This window comes from Euwallacea fornicatus, chromosome 4 (genome assembly GCF_040115645.1).
Source record: "Euwallacea fornicatus isolate EFF26 chromosome 4, ASM4011564v1, whole genome shotgun sequence".
NCBI classification, from domain to species: Eukaryota; Metazoa; Arthropoda; class Insecta; order Coleoptera; family Curculionidae; genus Euwallacea; species Euwallacea fornicatus.
Genome location: NC_089544.1, coordinates 2,039,342 through 2,054,550, shown reverse-complemented (window position 1 = coordinate 2,054,550; position 15,209 = coordinate 2,039,342). Strand labels below are relative to the sequence as shown.

The 15,209-nt window shown below is 34.9% G+C and overlaps 4 protein-coding genes across 9 annotated transcripts in view; 2 read left to right on the top strand and 2 right to left on the bottom strand.

The window, feature by feature from the left end:
- Positions 1-2,223: 2,223 nt before the first annotated feature.
- Positions 2,224-5,593, bottom strand: LOC136351000 (myotubularin-related protein 9). 5 transcript variants are annotated; one of them, XM_066303219.1, is made up of 8 exons: positions 5,577-5,593; positions 5,081-5,307; positions 4,027-4,471; positions 3,695-3,970; positions 3,344-3,571; positions 3,064-3,288; positions 2,810-3,005; positions 2,224-2,750 (listed from the first exon to the last, which is right to left on the bottom strand). In XM_066303219.1, exons 2-8 carry the CDS (start codon positions 5,225-5,227, stop codon positions 2,576-2,578), a joined length of 1,692 nt encoding a protein of 563 aa, XP_066159316.1. In that variant the 5' UTR covers positions 5,228-5,307; positions 5,577-5,593; the 3' UTR covers positions 2,224-2,575. The 5 variants fall into 5 exon arrangements, with proteins under 5 accessions (XP_066159316.1, XP_066159312.1, XP_066159315.1 ...); XM_066303215.1 differs by lacking the exon at positions 5,577-5,593 and adding an exon at positions 5,383-5,510; XM_066303218.1 differs by lacking the exon at positions 5,577-5,593 and adding an exon at positions 5,353-5,506.
- Positions 5,594-6,077: 484 nt separating this feature from the next.
- On the bottom strand, positions 6,078-9,776 carry LOC136350873 (4'-phosphopantetheine phosphatase). Of its 2 annotated transcripts, XM_066303007.1 has the most exons (5): positions 9,541-9,771; positions 9,093-9,486; positions 8,426-8,771; positions 6,856-7,144; positions 6,078-6,424 (listed from the first exon to the last, which is right to left on the bottom strand). In XM_066303007.1, exons 2-5 carry the CDS (start codon positions 9,329-9,331, stop codon positions 6,234-6,236), a joined length of 1,065 nt encoding a protein of 354 aa, XP_066159104.1. In that variant the 5' UTR covers positions 9,332-9,486; positions 9,541-9,771; the 3' UTR covers positions 6,078-6,233. The 2 variants fall into 2 exon arrangements, with proteins under 2 accessions (XP_066159104.1, XP_066159105.1); XM_066303008.1 differs by having other exon boundaries at positions 8,426-8,645; positions 9,093-9,776.
- A 312-nt stretch (positions 9,777-10,088) lies between these two features.
- On the top strand, positions 10,089-12,867 carry RpLP0 (ribosomal protein LP0). The gene is made up of 6 exons (XM_066303014.1): positions 10,089-10,202; positions 10,934-11,024; positions 11,321-11,714; positions 11,948-12,072; positions 12,222-12,458; positions 12,579-12,867. Exons 2-6 carry the CDS (start codon positions 10,971-10,973, stop codon positions 12,711-12,713), a joined length of 945 nt encoding a protein of 314 aa, XP_066159111.1. The 5' UTR covers positions 10,089-10,202; positions 10,934-10,970; the 3' UTR covers positions 12,714-12,867.
- Positions 12,868-15,035: 2,168 nt separating this feature from the next.
- Dh44 (diuretic hormone 44) overlaps positions 15,036-15,209 on the top strand; it is a 47,743-nt gene continuing 47,569 nt past the window's right edge. Inside the window, exon 1 of the mRNA XM_066303030.1 lies at positions 15,036-15,117. The gene's annotated coding sequence lies outside the window, so the exon portion shown is untranslated. The remainder of the gene's footprint in view (positions 15,118-15,209) is intronic.

Below are 15,209 nucleotides of genomic sequence, written 5' to 3'. Positions count from 1 at the left end.
ACAATTAAGAAATCAGAAGAATAAGTCAGATATTCGAACATACTCGAGATACGCTGTGTGGCTATAATTATGAGTTACGAAATGGAGATGTGTGATTTCATTATGTTGCGATATAGAACCCATTTAAAAACCTGTTTGTACCACGAAAACCCGCACATTATAAAAATTAGTAAAAATTCTTTTAGAAAATATTTCCCTTGGGGATTTTGTTCATTTTAACGAAAATAACTTCGCGGCTACGTCCCTGCATGTAGTATAGGTACACAATTTACCTGTGGCCAGGAGTACTACGACCTAAAGTACCTGTAACGATCTGCTTCATCTCAAATGCTTCACAACAAAGAGGTCATAATCTCAGGTCCGCCGTGTTTCACTTTTTTATTATTTTCACAATGACCAAAGCGTAACGACGTACTATTAACCGTCAGTAGCGGAACATGACGCAGCGCATTTGTTAAAAATATAATAATTATTGGAACATTTAAGATTCAGCCGATTTTCATGTGCGTCCTCGAAGAATTAGGTATTTATTTAACAACACAAATAGGTTTAGGTCTCAAAAATTCTACAGCATACAGAGGGGTTTCATTTTGAATAAAAAAAAGCTGAATCCCCGACACTTCTATAAGCTATTTTGTTTTTTCTATTTGGACCGTCCTTCTACGTCTACTCTTCTTCTACCTTTAGGAGGTTTTAAGATAATTGCTGCCAAGAGTATTAGGGACACTCTGCAAATGCTTTTAAAAAAATTTATATAAATTTATCGTTAAACATAATTAACCGTTTTATAAGTAATTTTCCTCTACATAAGGCGACGCAGCTATAAATATTTCAAGTTCAACCTATTCCGATAAGCTGCTCATAGGATCTCTTCCCTTACATGCGTGACAACTTGAAAAAATGAAATAATATACCCATTTCTGAAGTTTTATGATGTGCTAACGTATGATTTACATGTCCCGCTGATTCATCATTCAGTTAGTACGGTCATGGTTTCTGTTTTATCACGCATAGATCCCAATTCGCGGATAATCACGGCCTTTTTTTCCTTTTTTGATGTAGAGGTCACCAGCAACGGACACAAAGTTCTTTGTCATTGTTTTTGCCCGACTGGTGGTTAAAGATTTACCTTGCAAGATGGTCTCAGGAATGGAAAAAGACGAATTTATCGAAATATGGTATTAATAGTTGTTATAAAAATGTCGTGTAATATAAAATTGTTTACTCAAGAGAAATATCGCAAAAACAGAGATTTAAAAAAAAAAACAACTTAGGCACGCATGCACAGCGATCGCCGTTCCAATTCTTAATAAAAACCGACGAAATAAATATCCATTTACATGACCCATGTTCGTAACTTGAAACTCCTTGGTTTTTGTGGGTAAAGGTCCGAATGCACTCGGAAAGGCACTAAGCAGGTGTTATTTATCATTATTTGAATACCAACTCATAAACACCTTGCGAATGCAGTGCACGGGGACGTTTATCAACCATTTTATTATTTTCTTGCGTTATTTTTAGTTACTCAGCTGCATGTTATCTTTGGGTTTAAAATTTCCCAACACTGCCGCACACATATAGTGTTTCAAAAAATTCGCTGACACTTCCTTGAAAACTCCGCTCCTATCAAGAGCAAGGGGGATATTATGAATTAGCAGACAAAACAAAACCATTAGCAACGGTATCGGTTGACTAAGAATGTGGCCGCGGTACGCCCGATTTTTGGGTGCCCAACCATTCTCAATGCTCTGGAACTTAAAAATAAAATCTCGCAGGGTCGTACTAGATTTATGTAAGAGTGTCTAGAAACAGTTATACAAATATTTGTTTCTCTAAGGTAGTCGAGGTAGGATATTATGGAAAATATAGGGCAATGAGCTTAAGGAACAAGTAAATATTTTCATCTTTCTGCAATGATTCGCTATGGGGTGCAATTAGATAAAAATTGCCCCTTCTATTCGATGTCCTTAATAGTCGTATCAGAAAATTATATAACAGACGGAGGCATCGGAATTTTTGTAAACTTGAAAAATCAAGAGTGGTTTTCCTTATGTTCGATGACGATAACCAATAGACGACAGTTTTTGAAAGTTGGTATTGTTGAGGGAATCGCGTCTTTGGGCTTCAAAAAATCTATTATTTATGAAGGTGGTTTAGGTACAGATTTTTAGCTGACATTGTTTATGGGGAAAGAATAGGAATGTTCATCAATAAAACTCATGCTTTATATGATATATATCTTTAATATCTGCAGATATGTCATTTTTTTCTTTTGCTTAAAGTTAGGTTGCATATTCTAGGCTGAGATTGGAAATTCATGTAAGTGCACGGCTAAAAGACATTATCCCTTTCTGTGAATTTGTCCCACGTCTTAGACATTTAACTGTGCTTGTCATACAACGTTGGTGTCAAGTGTTTGTAGTCAAACACGAAAATGTATGAAGATGTCAGTGGGTACCGTGAGCTTATACTAAAGTCAATGTCATTTTTTGAGTGCTGAATGGATACGTTTTTGAAGATACTTTAAAGAGCTTTTGATGCCCTGACCAAAAAACAGTTTCACATGAAACTATTGTCACTCGTCCAGCAAGCTTTCATCGCTCTCCAGGCTAAAGCCTTGTAATTCTTTTTGCAAATCCATCAATTGTTTTCTCATGCGTATCACTTTGGTTCTAAGATTCTTGTCGTTCTGAATTAGTTGTTGAACTTTCTGAAAGGCGCTTCGTTGGTATTTCTGATCAATTACCCACCTTAAAATCAAAAATTGAACAACTTTAAACAGAACTAGTGTTGCAAATTTTCTAGATACCTCAAATACAGCTCATCCCATAACTCTAAACTGATAGGCGCTATACTGGGCCAAACAGCTGCTTTGTTAGGTTCATACATTGGATTCAAAAAATTCGTTATTACATCAGGCCTGTTCAAGTACGACCAAAAACTGGTTGTCGATTCATTAAGTTTCATTTCTTGCCGTTCAAATTCATTATTACCAATAAAAGTGCCTACGGAACAAATCCCAACTATTCAGCAACGAATGGCGAAAACGATTTGACGACTTACCGAAATTGCTAAAATAGGAATGTTCGAAAATGAGAATTAGCATCTGAGTGGTAAACTCGAAACTATACGGAAACTGAAAGTGAAGTTGGTGAATGCAGTCTAAAAAGAGTAAGAAAGTCGGCTGCTGATTCTTTGTTCTGGAGTTGGAGTAGCAGAACTTTGCGTGTCGAATTTGGAATGGGTGACCCGCTTGCAGCCATTCTCGTTCAATTAGGGCTTGGAGACCTGTGGGGAAAAATTTAATATCGATAAACTTCTAAATAGTAATTATTTATTTTACCTCTAACTGTTCGGCAATCAGGATTAAGGATGACTTGAGCAACTGAGGTAACCAGTAAGGTCGCATCTAAACCCGAAGAACCATGAACTAACACAGAAGCTCCATCTTTATCCAGGCACTGAGCCACTAAACATGAGGTACTCAGGACATTTTGAATGTGTGTCAACCAATGACAATTTTCTAAACGCGCCAACCATTTATCGACTGAAATTGACGTGTCATTGCAAGCTGAAATATCAAATATGCAGTTTAATAACAATTGTATTATTAATTAATTGTGTGGAAATAAATACAAATTAAAATCTAAAAAAAAACAAATACTGGAAAATACTAACATTATTTTCCACTAACCATCGATAAGTTTGCTGAAATGATCCAATACACTGCCGTCACACTTCACAAGTTTATCCAAATTTTTAAATATTTTATTCCATTGTGGATAATGTCCGTCGGGTTCTGTACCTCCTCCTTTACTTTTACAGTGACCTATTAATCCTGTACTTCGTGTATCGATGATATAACCTTTTTTATAAGGGCCTAATACTGCAGTCAAAATTTTCTCATCTGCCCTAGACCGTTTGTTACTGTTTGTTATTAAAGGTTGACTGCTACGCAACAATATGGCACCTACAAGAATTTTCTTTTAGAAGAGCAAATCGACTAAATTTTATTGAACTGCCTGCCATTGTCATGTTTATAACTTAGAAGAGGAAATCTCCCTTCCTCTCTAAAGCCAGCAGCGGCAGTCAAAGTATTATCATCGACGCTCTTAGGCACTACTAAAACAGAGCTATAGCTCTTGCAAACAGAAAAATTTCTATTTATGTGCGAAATTCGCCACTCTTCACTTGCTAATAGCTTAGCAAATTCCGATTCTGGTCTAAATAATGTAAATCCATCTTCGAGGATACTAAACATAGGTCGATAGAAAAATGGGTAAGAGAGCTCTGGTTTGTTCAGATTAGCTAGACGTTCTATTGAGTGGTAAACGTTTTGGAAATCGTAAGTTGATGGTATTTCCAATTGTAATTGACGAAAGTCTTTACATTTTAAGATTATAGTGCCTCCATTTAGGGTCGATCCTGGATGATGTTTTTTTTCGACGGTATCTATGGCTTGAATCAGCAGCTAAAAATAATATTTCACATTAACGCACTTAATTTTTTCAATTGTTTAGTTTGACTGTTATGTGAGATTACGTGTCCTGAGTGAGGTCTAATAATAAATAATGTAACATAAGTACTTAATTAAGTTTTTCCAGGATGTGACACATTAAGTTTTATGGAGAGAACTTTATAAATCGTTCGCCAGAAAGACCAGAAACTCTTTTTTGCTCTTGTTTACATAATTTCAGATTTGATGTAATTTGCAAATAATTGAATTATTCATTCAGATAAAAATTTCAAATAGACAAAATGATCTGCAATGTTGTCAGATCTATAATTTTTTTCATTAACCATGGCAACTTAATTTTTTAAATGAGTGTCATGTCCATTCCTACTTAAATACCATTTTCATCTAACTTACTATGACTTGATTCCTCAGTGGAATTTACAGCAATTTGAAATAACTGAAGTATCTTATTTGATAACTTAGGTCTGATTGCTGTGAACAACTATAATTTGTACATGCATAATCTGTGGTAATTTCATATAAGTGTGTCGCAGCAAAAAAGTTAAGCTGATTTGATGCAGCAGTTTGATTTGGTGAAATATGTAAGCAGGGGCGTATATTTACCCATAATTCTTGGACATTTTCCTTTCGAGTAGAAAGTATCAAGTGATGGCCTGTAATACACAAAGTCCCATCGATAGGTTCATGAAATGGGGAATGCAGAATCACTCCATCAAGTTTTGGGGTAGTGATCAATTCAGCAAATTCCATAATTGTGACTTTGAATATCACTTCACAGGACGATAGACCTCAGTCTTCTTCAAAACTCTACTTATAACATTTCTGTAAACCTACGCAATAAAATAACATATTTGTGCAACTAGCAACTAAATTACCAAAACTATTGTTTACTTATCGTTACTTACAAATCTGTACAATCAGTAATTAACCCTATGAAAATGAGATTTTATGTTTTCTAAAAGATATTTACTTTAATATTTAAATTAACAATTTTATTACGTTAACCTCGTTTTTTCTTCCGGACGTTCGTGGCCTCAACTGGCGCTATCAACGTTCAGCCAAACGATTATTATTTATTAAATATGAAGGACTATCTTACCTCAAAATTAGACAAAAAAATAGGGAAACGTAACTTGCATTAAAGTTTCTAAAGATTTCTAAAACTTAGATAAATACAATAATAGTAAATAGTTTTATTGACCGAATGGTGAAAGAGTTAGGGTCACCCAAAAATCTACTAAATAACATTACTTTGATGGTGGACAGAATTGTCAAAGAGCAATTTTCTTGCAATAATGGCGAATACTTTTTTGTTGATTGGGGCATGGTTTTGCACTTGTCAGAAGTATTTTTATTGCCATGGTACTTATAGAATCACGCTAGGAAATGTTCCTAAATTCAATTAAGGTATAAAAATTTTTGGGCACTAAAATAGATTTTTTCATAAAGTATTTGCAGACGATTAAAAAACCTCACTTAAAATTTTCCTGTCAGCTGCCTAAGGCGTTACAAATTCTATCAAGATCGAAAAACCTCATGAATCATTAAGAAAAATCTTAGATGTTTTGTTAACTGTTTCAAAGGGTAAATAAAACAAGCATTTTATCCAAACATTTATTGTATTTTTACATCACATCGTGACCTTAACGGAAAAACAACAAATATATATATTTGTATGCATAGGAAATATCGTCGATCTCTATATGCAGTAAAAATAAGGTACAGTTAAGAAGTTAAAAATCAGGTACGTTCCATTCTACACCGCCGGTTCATATTTAAAAATAACACTAAATTGATTGGCGCCTAAACTTTTAGCCAACCATTCGTTTTTCAGCACGGCTATTTTTATGCTGTCCACTGCAAATTCCGTATTAAGATTAGTGTGAACTGAGCGCCCCATTCCCTCTAAAACTATTAAGTCTGATTCGACCATTAAATCACAGAGTTCTACAACAAAAAAATATATAATATTAGTATCACCACATCGATTTTAAATAAGAAATTTATTATATCTTCCGCCTGTTTTGATTGGTTTTTCTGAGTCCACGTTTAGCAAGTACTAATTAGAATAGATAACTTTTCCCTTTACTGTTATTTGAAACTCTTCCATTTCATCACAATACATTACACAAATACAAATACGAATCGATTTAATCACAATTGCCAAAGCCAACAGAAGATAAGCCAGTAATTAAGGGTCCTTGACTTTTAGCAAAATAGCGACGGTTTATTGTTTATAGCAAGATTGATTTGATCGCAGATTATTTATCTATGGCTTTCACATGTATTTGATCTTCTTGATCGTTAATCTTCAAACGTACGTATGTGCGTATTATTCGGCTGTGATGGCGAAGATAATAAAGTACTTGTAATCTTACCACTTGGTATATTTTTAAGGTCCAAACATGGCCCTTTTTGTCCATTTTCAATGGTCACCAATTGGCCGCTACTAATGGCATCTTTTAAAACATTGCACTGTTGCGCTGCGCTACAGCAATATAAATTAAGTTCTTGGTAGGTAACGTCGTTCAACGATGGGTAAGAATTGGCCGTTAATATCACACGAGTTCCCATAGTTAAGAGCTCTCTGATAAAAGGTAAAATTCCTAACACAAAGTCGACTCCCGCGTTGTCGACGAATATCACTGCACTTTTGAAGGTGTGGGACTGCAACAAAAGAAATTTATTTCTAGTACGATCTAAAATAGAAACTGAGAAAATAGTAGAAAGGTTATTGAATTTGCCCTGTTATGATACACAAAGACGTATGGAGACTGACACATTTGAGAGGCGAATTATTGTCATTTGAAATGCTTGCAAGCTGAATGACTCGCATTGTATATATATATATATATATATATATATATATATATATATATATATATATACATACATTGAATAGGAAATAAGTCATGAAGTGTTGTGTGACGCAACAACATTTATTTGCATCACACCTGCATCAACGAATAGTACACGCAAAGAAACACACAAAACGCTTGGAAAGCGTAATTCGAATTTTTTCATTCTAAACGCGTGTGTTATTGATTAAATGCAATTTCTGAAGCGTATAAATTTTAACCCAATAATATCATCCCGAATAAATATGACCACATTAAGATAAAATTAGGTAACATGTGGCACATTTTTCTGCTTCAGTTTTTGTTACTATACATAACAACAAAACTTAAGTAGGTCTATGATGATATGTTTTCTAAAGCATTATAATATCTGAAAACTTTTTACCTCCACTTCTCATTATCAAGGACGCAACATAGTGATCTCCTTAGTTACAAATAAATATCGTCTTTAAGATTATACTGTGAAATATTCAAGCATTAAACCATATATGTTAAGTTTATTATCTTTATTTGATATTCAATACAATTCCTTACTTACGGAAGAGTATTAGCAATTTTGGAGTTTATATGACTGGCAAAAATGCCTACAATAATGAAATAAATTTATCATTGTTGTCAGTACCTAGTTACTGATATTAAAGAAATCTGAGAAATTCCAATAGTGATAAAAGTTGTAATAAAGATAAAATTAAATTTGTAAGTAGCAAAAGAGTATACAATTAGGTAAATCTGCATTGCTTATAAATACGGCACAATTCGGTTAATACGAACACGCTTAATACAAGATCACGATTACGACGTCCAATCGTTTATAGCGAACAAATTTCTCGGTCCCTTGAGTCCTCATATTAAGAGAATTGTACTATATATAAAATGATTTGTAATCAATCATCAATCTGTCAAGAATTTACTGAAGAAACTACTCTGTATTTTCTCATTACTTTAGATATTACTAAGCATGCTATTATCTACCTGACATGGATCCTATTAAAGAAATGGAAAAAAAGATGGTCAGGTTTAAATGAACATACGGTTTAACAAATTGATCTTAGTTATGTAATATTATATACAAACCCCTTTACATACTTACATTTAGCCTTTCAATCCATAAATTCACATGATCAATAAACCATGGCCTCTCCTCAATGGTGTCCATTGCATGTGATAAACCAAAAGTTGGCACTTCAGCCAACATTTTAGCAACTGCTTCTGATCCCCAATCAAATACATTCCCAGCCAGCACTCCTTTAATTAATTCTAACCATTTCTCATTGAAATCATTTATCAAATCTATTTCATCAATTCTCTCCCTAAAATGGGTTAAAGCTTGTCTTGTCTCAGTCTCTTTTTGTAAACGCCATGCATCCTTGAAATGGACTCTTAAGTTTTCCTCATTAAAGTCTAGTAATGTCCTCACATTGAGAGGTATCAAAGTCCTAAAATTTTCCCCAATAAAATTCAGGAGAGTGTTATAGTAATTTAGATTTTTTTGAATGAAGATGTAGCAGAAACTGTACAAGTAAAAATTCCTGAAGGCTTAACTGAACTTCTAATCTTATTCATTTGTTAAATTTAACCACTGTCACTGACATTAATATCTATAGAGAAAAATCATTTGCACTCCATGGCAATTTGGGATTTTTAACAAGTGGGAATAACATATATCTATGAGAATACTATGCATTCTTCATTTCTTGATCATATCCTTGAGCTGACCCCCCTGTAAATATAGATAAAGTGGAGTAATTGGTGCTTACCTTGGATCTGATTTAATTTTCTCTATCAACTGTTGAAATTTCTGCAAACATGATTTAGCATCTTCTGTAGCTTTTGGATTATCAGGATTTAACTCTCCAGCTTTATCAACAAATTTGGCCACTGTTCTTTCGAGGGTTGCCAACCAATAGTTTCTTTCAACTTCATTACTTAACAAATCCTGAATATCTGGAGTGTAATTCTCAGGGTCTTTCAATAGTGGACAAATTCTGTTGTTCATTTTGGATGAATTTTGACAGGAGTGATAAAAATATCAAGGCTTAGCTCAGGTCTACTCAGAGTCAATGAATGCTGCAGTTTGTTTCTTGTGGATGTGTGAATAGAACAATAATTTATTATCTTATTTATTGGTTTACATGGGAAGTAATCACATGGCTACCAAACAAAGAATTTTTGAACCAAATGTAAACAAAGAAAAACCATATTTACATAGACTAGAAGTTAAGTAATGGTGTATTGTCAGATGAATTTTAATTGATGATAAACCACTTCAACTGCATGTACATATGTCCACTTTTCCAAGCAGCACATAGATTTATTTGTAACAGTCAGAGCTTTTAAAAAGAGAAACTCAAAAACTAATCAAAATTTAAAAATATCAATAAAACTATATCAATCTGATTAACATTAATGATAATAGACACTTTGACAGATTGTGTCATTGAACATAAATAACTAATAACATTCCCGTTTTTCATTATCTTTGAACTTTCAGGAAAACGGGACCGAAGTAGAACTATATAAGAACCAGAACTAACAGCATATTCTGGCATTTTCGATTATATAGGTTTGCAATGTTGTTCCGAAGATACAACAGCCAAAAAGTCAACCTCATATATTTTGTAAGGTTAAACTTATTTCAATTAACCAACAGAAATTGCAAAATTAATTGTCAGTTTAAGTTAGAGGTTAACGTTCTTCTTGCTTTTGAACTTCGTTCTAATTTATTATCGAAAATGGCGGCTGTCAACTGGCGGTTCGCTCTGTCTACCGTCAACTTCTCGTGTCAATCTCCATCTCTTTCTTTTTTTCTATTGATGCGCTCCGAATGTGTCTCTCTCTCTTTCATTGCGCCTGTGTTTATCGCCAAGGTAAGACATATTTAATATTGTAGATTTTCGTTTTATCCTATGAATCCTATCAATGTTTGAAGATATTTTTACACAATTACAAGGGCTTTTTACCCAGGTTTCCTTCTACGTAAACCGTTATTTTACAATGAATTTAAAATCGTTTTACGTGTTTAAAATGTAGGTTTCACGAACTTAACCTTAAAATGTTTGCCTGGTCAAGCATTTTATTATTCTGCTTTAAAAATCTTAAGGCAAGATAGATTACACAGTTGAAGGAGCTTTATGAGCCTTCAGTTTAAAATTAAATTCTCATTGGAAATGGAAGACAAATAGTATGTGGTTATTATCCTGATGAAGCAAATTAGAAGTAGGAAGTAGCCAATATGTCCTAGTATATAAATATGTAAAATTGGAAAACGCCTCGTCTGTAAAAGCCAAGGGAAGGAAGGGAACGAGGCAGAAATGATTTAGAATTTTGCTTGTCTTCCATGACGTATTTTAATGTCCAAGTACCCTTTCTGTTCTCAGCTGCTTGGTCTACTTGTCTTTAAGCTCCAATTGAAGCAATTTGTTACAGAGCACTCAGATACACAACAAAGCAATAGCCTACTGAGTGCTCCAAGTAATAGTTGAGCGCTAAACAAATGTTATCAAACAATTCAAGCCTTAGAATTGTAAATATTTTGGAAATAGAAGCTCCCTGTCAAAATAGTTCAAATCTAATCATCTTGTATAATTATCATTTTCAGTTCTTAAATTCGATAAGAGTCCCTAACCACAGCTACGATGGGTAGGGAGGACAAGGCAACTTGGAAGTCTAATTACTTCACTAAACTAGTAGTAAGTATGATAACTTATATCTATTTTAAAGAAGATTGAATCTACACAATAAAAAAATAAAAAAAAAACATTAATTCTTGCTTGATTAAGTGTATTCTTTGATTAAATAAACTATGGTTTGGATTAGATAGAGGCATTTGGGCATGAAATTTCAAAACAACCTATTTTCAATTACTTAAATTATCTTTACTAGAAGAACCTTTACCTAAAGGATATTGCAGAAATTCATAATACATATCTATACAAAATGGATTTTTCAGTTGAAAAATTAACAACCATGAATTTCCCATCTGCAGCAACTATTGGAAGAATATCCCAAATGTTTCATTGTGGGCGCAGATAATGTCGGATCCAAACAAATGCAACATATCCGTATCTCTCTCCGCGGTTCCGCCGTGGTTCTTATGGGTAAGAACACCATGATGCGCAAAGCCATTAAGGGTCATCTTGAGGCTAATCCATCCTTGGAACGGATTCTCCCCCATATTAAGGGAAATGTTGGCTTTGTCTTCACTCGCGGTGATCTTGTGGAGGTCAGGGATAAGCTGTTGGAGAACAAGGTCAGAGCGCCTGCCCGTGCGGGTGCTATCGCTCCATTATCGGTAGTAATACCAGCTCAGAACACCGGATTGCCTCCTGAGAAAACCTCTTTCTTCCAAGCTTTGAGCATTCCGACCAAGATTTCCAAAGGTAAAGTACATTTTTACTGTTATGTTTTGGAAGTTTCCCGTGTTATACCGGGTCTACAACCTTTAATGATGACTTATTTTTCGTCTCTGAACTGTGGACACTGAGGGGTAGCAATTCAACCCCCTTGGTTTAAGCCACAGTTCATATGAGGACAACTTTAAGCTGATAGATTTTTAAATTTGTCTTTAAAAGTCACTCGCTCTTACGAGCATTGCAACACCATTTTGTAACAGGTACTATTGAAATCGTCAACGATGTAAACATCTTAAAACCTGGGGATAAAGTTGGAGCCTCAGAAGCTACTCTTCTCAACATGTTAAACATCTCTCCATTCTCGTATGGTCTTCTCGTTGAACAGGTAAGTTTGTATGTCTAGAAAATGTTAAGAATTCGTTTGGTCTACGGGAATGGAACTGAAATGTTCTTTTAAGGTTTCAGCGGGGGTCTTTTGATATTAGTAGCAATATGAAACTGAATTAGTTGATAATTGTATTTGCTTGTACTCAGGTCTATGACTCGGGAACTATCTTTGCTCCAGCCATTTTGGATATCAAGCCTGAAGATTTGAGGGAACGATTTTTGGCTGGAGTGGCCAATTTGGCCGCTGTTTGCTTGAGCATCGGCTATCCCACTGTCGCTTCGGCGCCCCATAGCATTGCCAACGGTTTCAAAAACTTGTTGGCTATTGCTGCCGTTACTGACATCGAATTCAAGGAAGCCGCTACTATTAAGGAATTCATTAAGGTAGTATACATATAGCTTATGAGATACCTATATGAAATCTAGGAATGAGTAATTTTCATCTTTTTTCAAGCTTTTCACAAATTGTCGAGTTTTTAATAAATATTGTTTTGGTACTTTCAGGACCCAAGCAAATTTGCGGCCGCTGCCCCAGCTGCAGTCGCTACTCCCGCAGCTGCAGCCCCTGAAGCGAAAAAGGAGGAAGTTAAGGAGTCAGAGTCGGAAGACGACGACATGGGTTTCTCTCTGTTCGACTAGAAGACTCGCTCTGCTTCTTCACCGGTTGGTTGTATGTGATGTTACAAGCTTGATTATCCATGAAGCAATTATAGATGATCAGGTTTGTAACATAATATGCATCATATGAAATTCATATATAAAAAATATATGAAATTATATAAAATTAAAATTCTGTTTGTTGATTTTTTTTTATCATAACATATACGGATGCTTCAGCGTTAAAAACTGGAAAGCTAGCAACACGCCTTTTACTGATCCCGAAAGTCCTAAAACTCAAATATGCAACAAGGTATATTTGTGAACGGAAATAATAAATTTGTGGTCATTAATATCTGCTTTTTCCCCTTGGTCCAGAAAAACTGGATGTTCAAATAATTGTCGACATTCTACTAAAATTGGTACTTTGACATCACAGATCGGTGCGTAATTTGCCAAAAAAACGGGCAAAACTATAATTGACAAAGCTGCATGCTTTTGGGCCGTTGATCGTAAGTAATAGATGTGTAACACGTATTTCGTCCCGATCCAAAACGTTTATTTCGAGAAAAGTTAACGTTACAAGTTGCTTCGAAAAAAATGATATAGAATGAAGCCAAGACTGTCACGTTGAAGCTTATTAAAAGTTACAACGAATTTTTTTTAATAAAAAAAATATTGAAACCAAAAAGTGGTTTTGTAAATCAACTTGCTGCAAGAAGCTATTCCCTTGAACGCGCGATTTTTCCTGTATTTAGCCAAAACTTCGTGAACTCCTCACATTCTCCTTGCTTATATTGGACTTACTACAATGTATTCCTGAGGTCTTGTGTGATCGATAAAATGTAGCAAAACTTTGATATAATTTACTCTCGAGAAGAACAACTTAAGTAACCCCATTATTTAAGAGAGAAAACCTGCCGGTTCCTTCGGACAGTTGAGTGGCTCGTGAAATATGTGCGGTATATTAGAGAAACTTCTAAGATGATTAAACCTAAGGGAAAGATCAGGCATGTATATTCAGAGCGTCTTCTTTTTCACTGTTATAAATTAGATATATTCCTCAGAGGTCTGAGTGATGCATTTGATGGTTTCGACATTTCAATTGTATGCATTTGATATGCTTAAGGAGTCGTTGGCATCATACGAAATATGTTTTTAATCAAAAAAATTCGAATTCACACGTGTTCATTGATGAATCTGGTAGTATTGACGGAATAAAAGAAATTTAAGATATATGCTATTTCAACTTGTTAAAAATCTCGGCACTCCGTGAGACGCAGATGTTCTTTCGATGTATAAGTAATGAACAGTGACTCGCGAGTGCGGCGGGAAATTCGGCAAATCTCAAATTTTATCACAAACTATGATGAATTCCTAAAAAATGTGGCCTTACTCAGCTTCTAACCATATTCATTGGTGAGATGTTGCCGCTATCCTTTATTTAAACAGGGAATGGGGAATCTAATTGTATGATTTATACTTCGACGGGATTACCATTAGACTGTTACATCCCTTGTTCAAGAAGGTAAAAGGTCAGATAAGGATTATCCTAACGATTCTAGATACATTTTTTTCCAAGCGTTTTATCGGACAGCCCCATCATAAAAACGTAATGATCGGAAGGAGTGGAACATGACTTTTAACTTTCGCATTTAACTAGGAACAATTTTCCGAATCATCGTTTGTGACGATTAAAGCTTTTTGATGTTTAGTTTTTTTGGTTGGACTCGTGAGCTCGAAAAGCTGATTGCTGATTTATCATCAGCACGATGAATATCACCCTAGTGAATCATCAATTAGTTATTATAAATATGTTCGTGATATCTAGGTGTCAACACTAAACATAAATAAATATGCTCAAGGTGTATGAGGTAAGTCATTATAACTTCAGTGTGTTATGAACTGAATATGCTAAAGACTGTTTTCATGTCAATTAACATTCGTTAAATTTCGGTCTAGCACACGAAGCTGAGTAGCCGCAGTCTGAGGGCCCTCTGGTGGCCTTTTACCGAATTTGCATTGTCTGAAGATAAACCGGACTGACGAGTGTTAATGGACACGAAACGAGGGCTCCCGTCGATGACACTGATGGTAAAATATCATGCCCCACATCCTTCAGCCATGTTTGCTTCTAGTTGTTCTTGGTCTTTCATGTTGTACTTCATGATTACGCTATTCTCTGCTTTAATGCTTATTGTAGTTTCGGCTGTGGGCTAGTGGAAGGCTTTGCTGTAGGTACTTTTTGCTTTGCAAAAGCCGCATACCCTTTAATGTTCTTCTTGCGGATGTGTAGCATCGAATCAGTCTTCTCTTGCATATTTTTTACATATGTTAATACTGAAATTCAGTTTTTTCTTTTCAGGTTTGATAGCAAGTAAGAAAAATTTTTTGGACGCTGGTTCCTGAAGTTTCCCAAATGTCGCAGTGACCCATTTTGGCTAAGGTATGTGACTTCCAATCAGTTCACCATGGTACAACAAAAAAAAAATAGGTAGCTAATTAACTGTGGGCACTACTCAATCAATTTTAGCATAA